Source organism: Vicugna pacos, chromosome 20 (genome assembly GCF_048564905.1).
Source record: "Vicugna pacos chromosome 20, VicPac4, whole genome shotgun sequence".
NCBI classification, from domain to species: domain Eukaryota; kingdom Metazoa; phylum Chordata; class Mammalia; order Artiodactyla; family Camelidae; genus Vicugna; species Vicugna pacos.
This window is the reverse complement of record NC_133006.1, coordinates 39227139-39246105: the sequence shown is the minus strand read 5'-3', so window position 1 is coordinate 39246105 and position 18967 is coordinate 39227139. Positions and strand designations below refer to the sequence as shown.

The window sequence follows — 18967 nt, the reverse complement described above, 5'->3', positions numbered from 1 at the left end:
CTACAATAATGTTCTAAAAAGAAAAAAAGAAAGAAATACAAAATGAAGTATTCAGATAAGGGTTATGCAGGTTTAAAACAAGACGACCATACCCTTATTTGCTTTCATTAGCTTACAGAGAGTAGAAAGAATCCAACAGAAGTAACAGAAACAACCAAATTAGCTCACAGATAATAAGAAACCAACAGAAGAATAAAGAAATATATACTATACAAATGCTAAGCAGCTGGTGTGGCCTATATAAATATTTGTTCTAAAAATATAGATTTTAAAGCAACATACAATGGTTAGAAATGGCTATGACTATGAATGAGTCAACTCTAAACTTGGAAGATAAACAATTCTAAACTTGTATGTTCCTAATAACAAAGCTCCAAAAAATAAAACGGCAAAAATTGACAGAATTACAGACAGAAATTAGAAAATCCACTAGTGTAGGAAATTTCACATCTCAGAATCTGAAAGATCAAGGAGAAGAAAAAAACAACGGTAAAATAGAGACAATTTGACCAATATAATTAACAAGTTTGGTCTAGTAAACACCCAACAATTGGAAAATATGCATCCTTTCAAGCACTAACACATTTACAAAAACTGACCATATTGTAGGTCACATGGCAAATCTCAACCTTTTGACATCACAGTCGAAGATGAATCTATTCTCTGACCACAATCCAATAAAGCAGAAATCGTAAGAATGGAACTTAAAAATCTGTTAGGAAATTTAAAAAAACCCACATACGTAAGTCAAAAAAGAAATCATGATGAAAAATGAAAAAATACTTAGAACTTAAAAATAAATATTTCCACAGCACTTTAAAATGACAAAACAAAATATCTGATCATTATAAAATAATCCCGTGAGCTATATAAAATTCATATTATTTCTGCTCAACAGCGTAACAGCAGAAATGTTGTATGTTATGCAATTACCAAAGTTGATTTTTATATATAAATAAAATACGTATCAAAAGTGATTTAGAAACTGGGAAATATAAGTGAAAGTGTTCACTACTAAAAATATTTAAGGGAAAACAAATCAACCAACTCTTTTAGAAACTATATTGAACAGCAGATAAAGTTAGAAGAAAGAATTTAGTATCGATGTTTAAAGCTCAAAAAGCCTATTAAATCATTTTGGTCTAAGAAGTCCCTTAGATCCTTATATAATACACACACACTCATATGGTAAAGTATTTATTGCTCATATGAGATGAGCAAACACAATCAGAAACCTCTGCACACGCAAGCGGAGTAACCGCACTTAGGAGCACATCCCTGCTCGCACCCAGCCCTGCTTTCTTGGTTACAGCAGCTGTTCAGTGGTGCACCGGCAATTACTAGCACTCCCCAAGCTGCCTACAGTAAGCACAAAGGGAATTTTTATTTTAGGCTCCCCTCCCCTTTCATGTGTGGGACATTTTTGGAAGGTTTTTTCTTCCCCATCCACTGGAAGAGAATTAAAATTCCAACATGCCTGAGTGTCAGCACGTGCCCTTTTTAGCCCAGGTACCAGAGGATGATTGATGAACCTGTCAAGCCTACAGTAGCAGACAGAGAGAGTTGGCAGAAGTTCAGTGTTATTGAAAGAAATCTCAAATACTTATTTCATCTCCTCTATTAACTTTAATCACATTTTCAACATGCAGCCAAGAATGAAGCTTTGACAGTGAGCCATAAATCGTCGCTCTCCGCACCAGAAGCACTGAGATAACGGGGCTGGGCATTCTCCTTCTTGTGCCTTTCCCTACTGAAGAGCAATAAAAAATACCTGAAAGATCGATCCACACCTTAAATCCGTGCGCCATAAATCTCTTGAAATCATTGCATTTAATTTTGCCCGGTATATGGCAAATAAAAAAATCAACTTCGTTCCTCAATTAGATTGCTAAACGTAGATTTTTAGAGATCACAGCGATGACAGGATTGGTAACATGTTTCGTCGTAATACCCCTGCTTATGAGAACAGACATTAAACACTAAAAAGGACTTACATTTACCATGGGTCATTTGCCATGTGGGCAAATACTTCTGGTTTATTCAGAGCCAGAGTCTTTACACGGTTCCAGAGGGACTCCTTGGCAGATTTTGCCGATTACGCACTGAACAGCTGAAACAAGTATAGACATTATTTATCTTACAAAGCTTACCCACGGCAAAACAGACACAAAAATGAGGTAAATACTATGGGCAAGAAGATTATGGTTCGTGGAAGGACTAAAAGTCAACCATATTTTTGGTAAGGTTTTCCCTGTAAGCACGTTTCAAAGGCTGAACTATTAAGTGCTGGGACGCCACAAGTGGAACACGTGTGTCTTGTCATCCAGTGAAACACGGCCTCGTGCTGCAATGCATAATCTGTGACTTCTCCCGGTGGGCCGGCTAAAGACCAGCGTGGCCCTCTCTGCATAGTGGAGCTAGGTTTTGACTTTCCTCTCTCTTAAATGTGACCTCTGCTCCCAGGTCAGTCGCTTCTGTCTCCAGTACTCCCGGAGTAACACCATATACATTCATCCAACAGCCAAGGAGGCTGTGACAGGCAGCCATCCTACCTGCCTTCTAAGCCACAATAATAAACTAACACTAACCCTACGTAAGAATGAGCTAAGGGACTTTTCTAAGAAGTCTCTACTTACAGTTCTCTGCAATCAATGCAAACGAAGACCAATCCCTATTAACCAAGAGCACATCTGGACCATTTCCTCCCACTCCTCCCCATTCAAATGGCCACACAGAGGCACCTAAACTGGACAGACGGGGCACTCTTCGGCAAAATGTCTGTTTATGACTCCGGCAGAAGTTTCTTTCTTCTGATAGACGAGTGCCACTGAACATACTGCTAAGCTTGAAGCAGAGGCTAAATGGTTCGGTGGGAGCAGTTTGGTTTTTTTTTTGTCTGGTGGGGGGCGGTGGGGCGGGGGAAGAAGTCAATGCTTTCTCATTAGATGGTCATCGTTGTGGCTCAAGTCCTCAGAAGGTTGAAAATTTGGCCAGGTCCTTCTCCATCTCGGTGTACTGCTCTCTGAGTCTCCCCACGGCTCTCCTGTGCTCTTCGTCCACTGCGGCCTGTTTGCTATGCTGGCCTTTCATGAACTCCTCCCACTGGATTATCTGCTGTTTTTCACTAGCTAGTAAATGGTCATTATGAATCTGAGAAAAGAAAATGCGAAAGTCATGTGACATTTTCCAGGTAATTATTTTTCTATGCAGAAGAGACAAAAGATCATTTTATTTCTTGATAGTTGCTCACTGCAGTATGACAATCAGCTTGTAAGGCACAGTGGTAAAACTGCATTACAGTTAAGAATACAGCATATTAGAAACATCTAAGGCTTTTCTCACCATGACTGAACATGGGTATTCACGCTTCTGAAATGTCAAAAATGTCTAGTATCTTTAAATGATGAAATCAAGCATAATCCAAGGAAATTTTCATACCTCTATTTCTCCTCAAATTCCATTTAATTGCATATAATTTTAAAATTAAGTTTAAAGAATATATGCCAAAAAAGAAATTAAAATGCATGTTTTACATAAAATGTCTTGGGGACACATGGAAAAATCATTGATTCAATGGATGAGAACTCAAGAAATCTTTTTTGATTCAGTTCCAATCCTTAAAGCAAATAAACACCAAAAGCATCTGTGTCAAATAGCTCAGCTCCTCCTGAGATGTTCCTTAGTATTTCCACATGAGGATAAAATTTTTTTAAGTATCACAACAATAAAGATGAAACAATATATAAGTAAAAAGGCATAAATTTAATATAATTTTAATTACTATCTTTGATATGTACAAAGAACTAAATGCAAAAAGAAAGTATAAAAATAACTTTATCTCTGCCTCAAATATTGCATGGACATGTCTTCAGAAGTTTTGACACAGCCTAAATCCTATGAAACAAACACCATGACAGGAGCAAACCATAAAAACCTACAAAGCACCTGACGTCTGATGAGTCCCTGCTCTAACGAAGACAGGACACCTGTACACTGAGAACACAGGTGACTCAGGCACAGGCCACCGGGCAGAGAGCCGACAGGAAGAGGACAGAGCCCGTTCCCTCGCCGCCCACGACGCCCTGCTGCTCGGCTTCCCCCGGCGTCTGGGCAGTGAAGAGCTGGAAAAGCCAGCATGCGCTAAGAATCTGCGAAATGCGTATTTCTGCGGGTTGTTCTGTGTATCTTATCTGTTTCTAAGAGTCCAGTGTTCTCATTTTACAGATGAAGAAACTGAGGCTTAAGGACACCACATTCACTTTTCCAGGGTCACTCAGCTCTGAAGTTGTGGGCTCAACCCTAGGACTTGCTGACCCCAGACCTCTGCCTTTTCTATTATGAAGTGCACACTGGATCTTTCCAGGGAAGTTTTACACAGGTAGCTAAGTCTTTTGCAAGACAAAAAAAAAAAAAAAAGATGCTATTGCAAGAGTGTTTTTTCTGCCAATCTGATCTCAAGTTCCTTAGCCACAAGGCTTTCCAAGTAAAAAGAAGTTGAAGTGAATCTGAGGTTTCAGTGAAACATTCCCTTAAAATATGTCTGCAGACCTGAAGGATCTGAATAATTACAGTGGTGGGTAGAGAGGTTGGGGCAGGGTTTGCTGATCCAATAAATTTGGGAAACGGGTTAAATAAAATTCAAAACATGACTTTTTAACTTTTCAGCTTTCTGGACTGTAATTCTCCAAAAGATGAATAAACATGAAGAGTTCACTAAATCCTTTTCATGGAACTTTTGTAAAACTATTATGTTCTAAGAGAAAATCACAGCTCAGAGTAAAAAGAGAAGAAAAATGCACGTAAACTTCATCAAAATGATACTGTGCTTTAGCTGTCCATTAACTTCTAATAAACAGAGGATAATAACCCGGCATGCTCAGGTGTTGTTTAATAAATCAGTCTTTTCTTTTTAATTGAAACACCGTAATTGGCTCGGCTGGCCCTGTCAGTTGGGTCACAAGGCAGTGGCCCAAGTTACACTTCCCACCGGACAGCATGTTAACCCCCATGGCGCAATGGAGAAAAATAAAGATTTGGGAGGCGTATAACCTGGCTTCAAATTCTGATTCACTTGTTAGCAGTTGCATGACCGGAGCAAGTTAAATTTTCTTTAACTTTAAAATGAGGAAAATGATACTTCACATTCTCAAATAAATGTATTTATATTATAAGTTCCTAACCCAGTGCCTGCAGTGCTGAATAAAATGTAAATCTTATTATACACATATAAGCAATGCATCTAGAAGGCAGATCAAACTGCTCTTTATCCTTCTCAATATAAATTTTTTAATCTTTAATTTTAGTAATTTGATTTTAACAACGGCTTTTTATCATTCAGACGACAATCCCATTCCAACAGCCATCGCAGTCCTCCTGGACGGTCCCACCATTTACTGCTTGGCTCTGAGACTTTAATTAAGACACTGCCGAAGACCAGGGTCTCAACTTTGTAGTTTCAGAATATTATGACCAAAGATACATACGTGCAAGTAGCTTTTTCACATAAGATGTATCAATTCTTGGCCTCCTCATCCAGGTAAAAAGAAGCTGAATGCTGACTACTCCCTAACCCAGTTGAAAATCTAGTCTTGCTTTCACATCAGGAAGTTCTTGAAGTCACTCTATTTCATCTAACTTTTTCTTAGTCTCCCACTTTTAATAATAACTGCTTTGCAATTCTTGCAAAGAAAAAAAGGGAGGGGTAGCCTGTACATTCCTGTATTGACAACACTGTAATCTTTACATATAAACAAAACTCAGCTACCTGGAAATAATACCCACCTGAAACTTAGTTGAAACCTATATGGTAAGAATTTTAAGCCATCAAAAAAAAAAAAAAAAAAAAAAAACAAAACCCCAAAACTCCCCCAAACCCGAAACAAAACAACACACACACAACCCCCCCACCCAAACAACAACATAATTAACACAAAGTCCATTTGCACATATTGCAGTTTTCACGAAAAGCTCTTCTGATTCTGAATCTATTTGCCCTACTTCACACACAGTTCTAACCAGGTTAGTTAACTGGCTTCCAGAACTACCCCATGTTAAAAGTCACAAATTAGATAAAGAAAATGCTGGTAAATCAGACAGAAAAAGATGGCAGGCATCAGCCTTACAGTGAAAGAGAAGACAAAAACAAAAGCATAAAGACAGACAGTATCTGAGGGCCCAGGGAACAGAGAAACATGCGCCTTCTCTAATTCCGGGGGGACAACACCTTTCACCACAATGTAAAATTTTACATTTCTAATAATTCCTAATTCATAAAGAAAATTAACCTGTAACATTTAATATATTTTTTGTAAAAACCAGAGAAGTGTGGAATATATTTTTAAAGAATTCCATCCAAAATAGTTTAAGTTATAAAAGTCCTATACTTTAAGAGGATGAACATCCCAACTTCGTGGGAAACCTGGCTCTGTGGCATGACTCACGTTCTAAGACGTCTACACACGTGAGGATTTACTGTACATAACAGCAGAAAAATCCCAAATTAGCTCTATCTTAGGCATCACCCAGGAGGAAGCTAAACAGTATTCTAAGCCAGCACGGGTGCAGGGTATTTAGGGCCCACCTCTTCCCAACGTAAGGACATGCTCTCCCACCCTACAGAGCAGACGCACCGGGCAGCCGAGCGGCCCCTGGACCTGCAGCAGCAGAGACATCGTCTCCGGATGCAGAGCCCGCCCGCCCCCCGTGCCAGGTCCCACAGTAGCATGCCTCCCAGTTCACACACGAGGAAGTCATAAAAGCCAAACATCCCAAGGAATCTGTTTACAACCACAGAGAACTCTCAGAAATAAGGAAAAATCTTTCTTGAACACCGAGCCCATCACCGCCTGTGCACAGTAATTCTGCTCTTACGTTCAATGAACAGACTCTGGGTAAGATGTGGTCTGCAAAAAGGATTCCTCTAACAGTGAAACACGTCTGAGAAACAACGATCACATCCAGCTATAGTTACGTCCACACAGACTCACACAAGTCTAACAGAAGGAACACAATATAGCCACGGAACCATTTGCCATTTAAAGCTTAAAACTACCTACCGCTATGGTTAGCAGTTCAATTTCTAGCAGCTCCCAAAAAAGTACACACTGAATTACACATGTAAAAAGTTGACATTCATGGTAGTGGGAGTCATTAGAATCTTTCTGGTAAGCAATTTACAAAAACCTATCAAAATAGAAAGTGCAATTATCTATGGCTCAGGAATCCCTCTCATACGTGCATCTCCCCTTAATTTTTAGTAAAGAAGTATCCCAGAGCTTAGAAACAAACTCAAACGCAAGCATGCGGAGCGACAGCTCCCCCACCCTCAACACACACAAGTCCTTTCTCTCCCTTCTGTCCTTTTTCCTACTATTATCACTGGTTTGATGGGGACACTTACAGACTCTTTCCTACAAACATTTCTTTAACAACAACAAAATGGAGTCATGTGACGAGCGATGAGCTGAGGCTTTCTTTGTTGCAGAAGGATACGGCACACATCCTCGAGGCATCCCCGCAGCAGGGGCGTGGGAGAGCCCTGCCCCGGGTGCAGGCAGTAAGGGTGTGCATTGTCTGTACAGAATTTAAACCACTGAGACAAACAGCTGAAAGACTGTTCATTATTATCAGCAGGTGCTGGCAATACTGAGTGATGTTGGTGGTAAAGTACTGGCCCCAACATCCTCCTTCTTGGCCTCAGTTCTAAACAATTGCTGGGGTTACTGTTGAAGTTTAGTAAAGTATGTTTCAAATTAACATATTTTTACTGTTTACCCTTTAATAAAGTTTGCATTCTACTTTGAAGTTAATTTAAAGGACTTCTAGCTACACAGCCAGTCCTGGACAAAGTGAGTCGGCTACACTCGTTCATTTCCAAAGTAAATTCCTAACGGTTCAGTGTCACGTCAGCTTTCTTCACATGCTCGGCCCCTCTAGCCCCTGCGTTACTAAATAATTCTTGTGTTTAAAAAAACGAAAGAGCAACTGCAGAAATAAAATCTGAATTAGTTCAAATCTAGCATTCTACATTACGATTTTTTAAACTTAAATTTGTTTATGTTTTACACTGTACTTAAATTTTTTACACCATGGAGACATTGGGAGCCATTAATTAAGTGGTTTCCAAAGAATAAAGATAGTATTGCAATTTCTAGAATTTATTGTGAAATGTGATTTTTATGAATCTCTTCCAGACTTATTCTTATGTTTAATACTTTTTCCAAACTATGTATCTGTTGCTACATGTGAAAGAAATTTTTCAAAACTGTAATTAATAAAACGTATTTCAAATCAACTATTGGTCAAGATAGGATAAATCTGTCTATACTATTTACTGAATTCAAATATGCAAAGATTAGATTTGAAATGATTAACAAATCTGCATAAGAATTAAAACCAAACTGTAATATTATTAATTATTGTGACAGATATACATTTTCCTCCTTTTTTCAAAAAATATATTAAAGTTAAGGCAAAACCAAACCAAACCAACAACACATAATCATCTCAACTGATGCAGAGAACACTTTCGACAAAATTCAACATTATGTTATGAAAACATTCCACAAACTAGTAATAGAAGGAAACCATCTCAACATATGAAAGGCCGTATGTGAAAAACTCACAGCTAACATCATGTAAGATGGCGAAAAACTGAAAGCTTCCCTCTAATATTAGAACCAGAACAAGGATTCCATTTCTGTCACTTCTATTCCACACAGTATTGTAAGTTCTGGCCAGAAATTAGACAAGAAAATAAAAAGCATCCAAATTGGAAAGGAAAAAGTAAAATTATCTGTGTTCACAGACATGATCTTACATGTAGAAAACTGTAAGACTGCACCAAAAAAACCCTATTAGAACTAATAAACACATTCAGCAAAGTTGCAGGATACAAAATCAACACTCAAAAATCAGCTGTTTCTAAAAACTAACAATGAACAATTCAAAAAAGGAAATTCAGAAAACAACCCCATTTACAATAGCATCAAAAAGAATAAAACAGTAAAAAATTTAACCAAGGTGGCAAAAGACTTGTATACTGAAAACTACAAAACATTGATGAAAGCAATTAAAGACACAAATCCACAGAAAGACGTCTCATGTTCATGGATTGAAAGACTTACTATTCTTGGGGTGACAATACTACCCAAAGTGAGCTACAGAGTCACTGGAATGCCCATTAAAAGCCCAATGATGTTTTTTGCAGAAATAGAGAAACTCACCCTAAAATTCATATGAAATCTCAAATGATGCTGAATAGCCAATCTTGAAAAAGAAGAACAAGTTGGAGGGCTCACACTGTATTAACCATGTGTTTCTGATGCTATGACATCTGGGATCCAGGTGACCCTGGAGAGACTGTCCCTCCCAGGGATAACTTATTTGTAGAGATAGTAAAGGACTCCCCTGCGAGGGTCCCTTTTATATGCAAGCTGATCAATCCAGAGCCCACACCCCAGGGCCTTCTTTACGGTGCTCTCACACTCTGGGCCATCATCCGTCTTCCCCAGTCACCCAGGGCCTGCTGAAATTATCCAAACTAGCTAGCTGTAAGCCTGCTTACCCTGCCTCACACGGTCCTTCCTCCAGAAAGCACAGTAAAAGCGCTTGCCCACGCTTCCCCCTCACTCTGCCTCCTGACCCACCCTGGTGCTTCCCACATGGCTCCCACACCTCCTTCACTTGGGAACTGGGAGCAACAAACTGTCTTTCCACGGAAATCATCCCCTCACCAGATCTGAATAATAATAAAACCTATGTCCTGATTTCAAAACTTACCGCAAAGCTACTGTAATCAACACAGTGTCGTACTGCCATAAAGACAGACATATAAACCAATGAAACAGAGCAGAGAGTTCAGAAATAAACCTTTACATACATGATCCAATGATTTTTGACAAGTATGCCAAGACCATCCAGTTAAGAAAGAACTATCTTTTCAACAAATAATGTTTAAGAAAACTGGATATCCATAAATACGAAACAGAAACAGACTCATAGACATAGAATAGAAACTTACGGTTGCCAAGGGGGTGGGGGGTGGGAAAGGACAGACTGGGAGTTCGAAATTTGTAGATACTGACAGGCATATATAGAACAGATAAACAAGATTATACTGTATAGCACAGGGAAATATATACAAGATCTTGTGGTAGCTCACGGTGAAAAAATAATGTGACAATGAATATATGCATGTTCATGTGTAACTGAAAAATTGTGCTATACACTGGAATTTGACACAACACTGTAAAATGACTATAATGCAATAAAAATGTTAAAAAAAAAAGAAAACTGGATATCCATGTGCGAAAGAAAGAAAGAAACTGGATGTTACCTTGCATTACACACAAAAATTAACTCAAAATAGATCAAAGACTCAAATGTAGGATCTAAAACTATAAAATTCTTAGAAGAAAACATAAAGAGAAAGCTTCATGACATTGAATTTGGTAATGACTTCTTGAATATGACACCAAAAGCACCGGAACATAGTAAAATAGATAAATTGAACTTCATCAATTTAAAAACTTTTGTGCATCAAAGGACACCTTCAACAGAGTGAAAAGGCAATCCACAGAATGAGAGAAAGTATTTTCAAATCATATATCTGATAAGGGGTTAATATCCAGAATATATAAAGAACTCCTACAACTCAACAATAACAAAAAACAAACCACTTGGTTAAAAGATGGGCAAGGAGCCTGAATGACTGTTTCTCCAAAGAAGACAAACAAAAGGCCAACAAGCGTATGAAAGGATACTCAACATCACTAACCGTTAAGGAAATGCAAATCAAACCACAATGAGATACCATTCACACCCATTAAGGTGAATACAACAAAAGAAACAGAAAATAACAAGTGCTGACAAGGATGCAGAGACAATGCAACACTTGAGCACTGCTGGTGGAAACAGGAAATGATGTAACTGCTGGGGAAGACAGTGTGATGGCTCCTCAAAAAATTAAAAACAGAATTACCATATGATTCACTTCTGGGTATATATCTAAAAGAATGGAAAGCAGGAATTTGAACAAACACTGTACACCCGTATTAACAGCAATGTTATTCACAATACTCAAGGTAGAAGCAAACCAAGTGTCCATCAACAGATGAATGGATACACAAAATGTGGTACATACAATGGAGTATGATTCAGCCATAAAAAGGAAGGACATTCTGATACATGCTACAATATGGATAAACCCTGACGACATTTCACTAAGGGAAATAAGCCAGTTACAAAGGGGCACATTTGGCATGATTCCACTTATATAAGGCACACAGAGTAGTCAGTTATAGAGACAGAAAGTGAAATGTTAGTTTACAAGGGTAGGGGAGTGGGGTAGGGGAAGTGAGTGAGTACAGAGACTTAGGGAAGGTAAGAAAGTTCTGGAGATGGATGGTGGTGCTGGTTGCTGAACAATGTGAATGTACCTAATGCCACAGAACTGCACACTAAAAAGTGGTTAAAATGGTAAATTTATGTTATGTGTATTTTATCACACACACAAAAATTCAAATTCAGAGGGTTCTTCCTAAATGAAATCAGCTGCTTCTCAAAGAAGTGGATACATTAGTTTTCTCAAGATAAAAAAGAAAATGCCAACTTTAGACGAAAATAAAGACAAAGTTTATTAATGAGTTATAACTGTGTACCAAAAGGAATTAGTTATAATGGCTTGTCTTTTTCTGCAACTGAGAAAGAAACAGTAATAATAACACAGCCTACATATATCCCACTTGAGATAAATTTAGAGAAGTCAACCCTGAAGGCAAACGCAAACTATGCCTGGGACCAAGTCTGTAAATGAACCCAGGGATATATAATAAACACACACTTTTGCATGCATTAGTCTAAGTCAGTAATTCTCGACAGGGTGTGGTTTTGATGCTCCTAGTTTTGATGCTGGTTTCTGGCTGTCCCAGCGCAGGTTGCCGGGTGGGGGGTGATACTGGTATCTCGTGGATAGAGGCCAAGGATCCTGCTAAACACCCTACAGCGCATGGGGCAGACCCCACAGCAAAGAATCATTTGGTCCACAGAGTCAGTAGTGCAGAGGGCGAAAACCTTTGGTCTAAGGGAAAACTCTGAATAAGCCAGCTGAGGTCTAAAATGTCCTTTGGAACATCTGTCAGCAATACACCTGCCATTAATTTTACATACACCTTACACAGATAAATGAGAAAGTATCTGCTTCAAAACAAAGTGTCAGAATAACAAGACCAGTAATTATTTTAAGTAGAATATTATGTACAGTCATCCCTCGGCATCCACGGAGTTTTGGGTCCAGGACCCTGCCATGGGTACCAAAATCTATGGATGCTCAAGCCCCTTAAAAAATGGTGTACTATTAGCATGTAACCTGTACATTCCCCGTACACTTTAAATCATCTCTAGGTTACATATAATACCTAATATGGTGTAAATGCTATGTCTGTACAACATAAACGTCATGTAAACAGCTCCCAGCGTGCGGCGAACTCAAGTTCCGCTTTTTGGAACCTTCTGGAAATTAAAATGTATGTATTTTAAATATTTTGGTTGACTCCATGATGCAGAACCCACAGATACCAAGGGCTGAATGTCCTGATCTATTACTCTGCATTTTCAAATTCTATCAAGAGAATTGTGTAAACCATGGTATCCCATTGCCCTCGTTAAAAAAAAAAAAAGAATCACCCAGGGGTCAAAGTAAACCTAATAAATATCTGTGGACAAGATGAATCAAAGGAGTCATGTTTACAATGATCTCTAGTCTGGCTAGACAGAACTTCACAAGTGGACCTTGTGCACGAACTCAAGTTTAGACCAGTGACAGATACCGATCAGCTCACCACCTCCCTCAGTGGCATATTATAATCTAAGTCAGTGAACTCGATAAGCCAGTTGCATTTTCATTTCACTCTTCTTACTGCTCGCGCCTAATGTGCAGCTTTGTGTTAGTGGGTAGTTTTCAAGACATGTCAGATAACTGGGGAATGTGTATTTATTGTTCCTCTGAATGTACTTTTAGATATCAATTGTGGGAAGTGTGACGGATGAATGACGTTTATCATAATTTACTTCCTACAGGATTCCACAAATTGTCTTGGCTAAAAGAATTAATGATTAATGGCAATAGTCTATTTTATTCCATTACTACTCCCATCTTTCTTTGTTCTGAGAGCCATTCAAATATACAAAATGTAGCCAACAGTATAACCAGGGCGACAATTAACACTAGATTGTAAAATGCAGCTAGAGGTCAATTTTGCTTTGTACATATTTGCTAGATGAGAAATTAAACTTTATTTCTAAGTCTTATATATATACAGTATGAAACCTCTGCCAAAGTTTTGGCAAAACCAGATATGGCAGGAAAAAAAAAATCTTTAAAGAACTCACAGACCTAGAAAACAAACTTATGGCTACTGGGGTGGAAGGGGATGGGAAGGGATAAACCGGGAGTTTTGAGTTTTGCAGATACTAATCAATATACATGAAATAAACAACATACTGTATAGCACAGGGAACTATATTCAGTATCTTGTGTCAACTTATGGCTGATTTTAAATGTTTTTCCATAAAAAAAATTCAGTAACATTCTCTGAGATAATACCTACAAGAAACATATTTAAGACTAAAATATTCTAAGGGTTTTACTATTTCTTGAGGACTTTTTTGTTTGTTTGTTTGTTTGTTTTAAACAAAGGGACAGTGTGTTCTAGCTTGGAGAATCATGGACAGGCAGGATTCTCAAGCACTTTGCCAGGGCCAAGAGACCACAGCAGGGCTCTTACCCAGAGCAGCTGCCTGCATCGCAAACAAGTGATGGAGCTAGCAGCGAAAAGGTGCTGCATGACATCTGGACAGTAAAGCTGCTTCACATAAATTATACAATACAATCTATCAGGTAAGTAGAACAAGTACTTACCTTGGAGCTCAAGAACCTGTCCAAGGGCAAGAGCTAGCTAATCAAGGGAAGTACCAGACATAGAGGACTCCAGGTACTTTTCACCTAATCTGTTCATTTTCCTACTTACATACAGTTAATGCACCAAATGAAAATAAAGTTCAAAGTGACAAAAGGAACCATCCCAATTACAATTCAATTTTAGGTGAGTTCTGCTCAAGAATGACAAGAACTGCCCTTCTGTCAGAATCATAACCTCTCTGATCATGTCTCAGAAAGACCAATCATGCATGAGTGCATATTCACGTAAAAAAAATCCCTTTTTCATTTTTATTTTGAAAGCCAAGAGAATTGCGTATGCTACAGCCAGTCACCGCCAGCACAGCCAGCGTCCATCAGAAAGTCTTCTGATTCTCAAACACAGAAATGTTCTTGGTGCTTCAACAACAAGCTGTGTATCGTGGCATGAAAGGTGCTCTACACGCACCCTCTGAAGTAGCCACTTAGAATCTGCACCCCAGCCCCACGGGACCACTGACTTCCCACATTGCCTTTGCTTCCACTGTGTCCCTTACCCTCCAGTATCCTTCTTCTCATCTTCTACCAACTGAATTCCTACTCCCCGATCAAGGCTGGGCTCGGATGCCACTATCTTCCTAGTAGGTTACACTTCCTGAGAAGACTGTGCAAAGTTCTTCGTAACTTTATCACAGCCCTTACCTTTATCCTACACTGTATTAGTGTTAGTGATTTGGGACTCCGAGACTTTTAGCTTCTGCATGTACGAACGGCCTTAAACTAAAATCTTTTACCCCGCAGTGACACCTAGCAAAGTAGAGGACTAGAAAAATATCTGCTGCCCAGCTGGGTGCGGGCACTGACGCCCCTGGACCTGCCTTCACGGCGCTCTCTGGAGCCGGTGTGAACACCACACCCCGACACCGGTCCTCCTGCTGGGGCTCTGCCCTGCTTCCCGATCTGGCCTGCTGGGTCCTGTTCCTCTTGGGCAGCCTTCCCACTGGGCTTAAATGGCAAGTCTTTTCTCTAAGGCCTTGACTCATCAAATTGTTGAATTTTTAAACTTTATATCAACAGCGAGAGTTCGGCAGAGGGTGTAGAAATTTCAACTCTGGCAAGGTTCACATATATATTTTTTGCAGTGCTGTATCTGTACCGTTTCTGTGGATTAACCACACATTCCAGAGAAATGGAGACAGTAACACTTGATGATACACATGCAAAAAGGCACTATTTCAGAGTGACAATATTTTCAACATTTCTTAATAAGTGTATCTCTACTACTTTAGAGCAATAAATAAATTATAAAAATACTTTATGAAAACTCAGTTAAAACACCAAATTATCACAGGAACTTAAATTCTTGTGCTGTTTTTCCACATCTGAATTTAGTTAAGATATAATTCAAATAAGCAAAGCACTATCCAGCAAGTAATTCATACACTCTTGTGGCTGTTCATTAAATAACCCATCTACAGGCATGAATGCTTCCTTTTCTACAAGAAATACACATAATACACTCAATGCTTCAGGCTCAAAGGAAAGATTTATACTTCCAATCTGGTGGGTAGTTTTTGTTCCATGTAAAAGTCCTATTCTCTCTCCTCCAAAAGACAAACACCACTTTCAGGGAAAAGATGGAAATGCTGAGAAGGAAAAAAAGATCTGCAATTTGAATTATAAAAATATAGATGGTGCAGTCATGTGACCACACCTCCGCAACACGTCTTCAATCAATTAGCCATTTCTTAAGTGTTAAAAATCACTGCATAAAGAAAACAAATCCATATATGTATTTTTTTAATCAAAAGCAACTGTTAATAATATGATGACAATAAAAAGCCTGGTCACCCAAATGATCCACGTTTACCTTTTTTCGCTCCTGTTCCCTCTGTTGGAGTCTGCAGACTGAGTCAGTAGCTGCTTGCACTGAAAGAAAGCAGACAGTGGGTTTTCAATCAGCAGCCCTTGCTCAAGGGAAGACTTCCCTGGGTTAAAAAAAAAAAACAAAATCAAAAGCATCTGGATTGTGTTAGTGCTCAAGAAACTATGCAAAAAAGCTGCTATTTTGGTCATGGTGGGGTGGCTAAAAGGAAAAAAAAGTGTTGCCAATATATTCAGGATGTCATAACTAGAACCGCTATCATGTGGGGACTCTGAGCTGTTAGCCAAGGGCATTTATCTAGTACTAATTCCAATGACAAGTTGTCAAAAATGACCTCAGAATTCTCTGAAAAGACATAAAACACCTGACAAATTTATCAGTGCCTTCTGATGGCTGAGGCCTTCACCGTGTCTCTCTGGCTCATCAGCTCGCCGTCCTCCCTCCTGGGTCCACACTCCCGCTCTCCTGCGGCAGCTCTCCTGCGGCAGCGCGTGGTACCTGCACGGCTCCAAGCACTTTGCACTCCTCCTCTCCCTCTTCTAGCTCATCCTGGCCGACACTGCCAGAGTCACATCTTCCTGCACTGTTTTCACGGAGTCACTTTTCTTCTTAATGAATCAAAGCTGCTAGTAGTAATTACTGTAGTTATTTACGGAGTATTACTATGCGCCAAGACCTGCGCTAAGTACTTTCCACGTATCAGTGCTCCGAACCCCACTTTCCTGTGGGGTGAGGATCACTGTCTCACTATGCAGATTTTTGGCGTCTGTAAAAAGCTGCGGCATAAAGGAGTGAAATGTCACTCAGGGAGGTACCATTACTTGCAGGTACGGAGAGCAGGGCTTAACATCGGATCTCCGACGCTGAAGACTCGGCTCTCACCTTCAACGCTCTACTCCTACGATTTCACCAATCAAACTGGCTTTAATCCACCAGGTGTTCAAACCTCTTCCTTTCCTGGCCCCGTTTTATTTCTGTACATGAATGTTTCCACTGTCACTCTGGGTAGTGGGCGGCTAAGAGGCTCCCTTAGTCCGTCGAACCGCAGCCGGGCATGGACTGCTTGCGTGACGCCCTCGGGCCTGTCCGCTTGCCCGTCACGCAGCCGTGTGTCCGGCCCTTCTTGGGCACCTGCCGTGTGCCCGGGGCTAGGGCTGACCAGCACTCCCCCAAGCTCTCAGGCTCGGCTCCTCACTCGTAAGATGAACAGGACAGCAAACAAGAGGACTTCAGAACTGACATGAGAAATAAATGAGGTAACGCAGTAGATATTCTGCTTAAAAATAACTTCAAGGTTAATAATAAAAGCCACGTAGAGCAGTTCTTCACACGCAGCAGGCAGTCAAACGCTACTGTTACTACATTCCACGCACCGTCCTAGCCCGAGCGGAAGCCCCTTCCTTACTCCTCTCCTCTAATTAAAATGTTCACGTGCTTTAAAAGCCCAGTTCAAGGCTGGCTGCTTTCAGAAAGCCCTCCCAGATCAACCCTTCTCCTGGGAGGATTTTCTCTTACTTGAAATTCTTTTGTCTGGTGTTTGCTTAAACCCAGGTTCACCCAGCTGTTCCAGTTAGGCCTTTCTGCCCCACCCCGCCCGGCCCCAGTTAGTTCACAGTTCCTACGGGGCCAGGACTGCGATTCCTCTTTCAGAAAAATGTTGGGCCCTTCCCTGTGAGAATACAGCAAAGAGGAGGACTTAGCTTCTAAAAGTTATGCTTTTATCAGTAACCATTCATTTTAAACATATCAAGCACAATACTTCAGTACGAAAAATGAAAGTTCCCAATCACTGTTTGTTCTAACAGAAAAGTTGAAAACAAAACAAAATAGGAGTTGATTAGATCTGCCTGCTTTCTGTGGCATATTAACATTACATCATCTCTCCCGAACAGTGGTTCTATCATTTCCTGGTTTTTTTTTTGTTATTTGGGTTTTTTCCCCTGGCTTTGAACATAACTTTTAAAAAATCCATTTCGTGGTCTCTGGGTGCTTCATCATTTTCAGATCATTCTGGGCCTAATCTGAAAGAAGAGTTACAGGACTATGACATTTATTTTGTCATCTGTTATACCCTTTAAAGTTCGAATCAGAGCACGTCTGACTGACAGAGGCACACTTCTGTTCCTTGCCTGGGTTATCTGGGCACCTAGAATACCAACTTGCAGAAATTTCAGTCTCTTTGAAGTAATGTGCTTTTTAATTCTTTAGCCACACGATAGAAGGTTTGCTTTCTGAATTTAATGAAATCTGCTTTCTCTAAAATCTAGGAAAACACCTGGCTACACCTTTCTTTCCCTTTCTTCACAATCAGAGACCCCAAGAGGCCAAGGCCCATTCACCAAACCCTCCTGTGACTTCTACGTCACGTACTGGTCACACCTAACTCAGTGGGAAAGCGTCTCCCCTGTCGTCCCAGGGTTTCAGGAGACTACACTGACTTCAGAAAGTTAAGAATTCATCAAAATACTTTCTCTAAACCGAAAGATTATTTGAGGAGATTAGCACCACAAAGAGTAACTGTGCCATGTACAACAGTCAACAGTGTCCCCAGGTCCTCACGTAGAAGAGAAGCAAATTCATTCTGTCACAGTGTATATATGTGAAGCTCAAACACATACATAAGAAAGTGATCTCAGTTTGGTATTAGGAACAGATGTTGGTTGAGTTCTCATTCATTCATTTCAGTGGACAAATAGTTACTTAGGGCTGCAGTGTGCCAGGCACTGTTCTAGATGCCGGGGATACTGCAAAGAGAGTCCCCGAGCTCATGGATCGTGTATATCCGCTCAAGATACAGACAACATCGAGAGAAATATTTAGCATGTCAGGAGGTGAGGGATGCTCTGGACAACACAAAGCAACGAAGGGAGGCCAGAGAAAGCCAGAGTGAGGAGGGATGAATGTCACAGAGTGGCCAAGGAGGTCTCACCGCTGACATCTGAGCAGAGACCTATAGGGAATGAGAATGTACAGGAATCCGAGACAAGAGTATTCCAGAGGGAGCAGCAAGTGCAAAGGCCCTGAGGCAGGAGCATGCTTGGCACATGAGAGGAACATTAAGGAGGCCAGTGTAGGAACGAAGTGAGGGAAAAGGAAGTGGTAGGAAACAGAAATCAGGGTGGGGCCACCATGTAGAAACTTCCAGGACTTTGGCTTTTACACTGAGA

General features: G+C 40.1%; 1 protein-coding gene across 1 annotated transcript in view; it reads right to left on the bottom strand.

Annotated features, from left to right (window-relative positions):
* Positions 1-1611: 1611 nt before the first annotated feature.
* BLOC1S5 (biogenesis of lysosomal organelles complex 1 subunit 5) overlaps positions 1612-18967 on the bottom strand; it is a 31162-nt gene continuing 13806 nt past the window's right edge. The window contains exons 4-5 of the mRNA XM_006198652.4: positions 15786-15844; positions 1612-3150 (exon numbers count right to left, since the gene is read on the bottom strand). Of these exons, the coding sequence (XP_006198714.1) occupies positions 2971-3150; positions 15786-15844 (239 nt within the window). The 3' untranslated portion in view covers positions 1612-2970. The remainder of the gene's footprint in view (positions 3151-15785; positions 15845-18967) is intronic.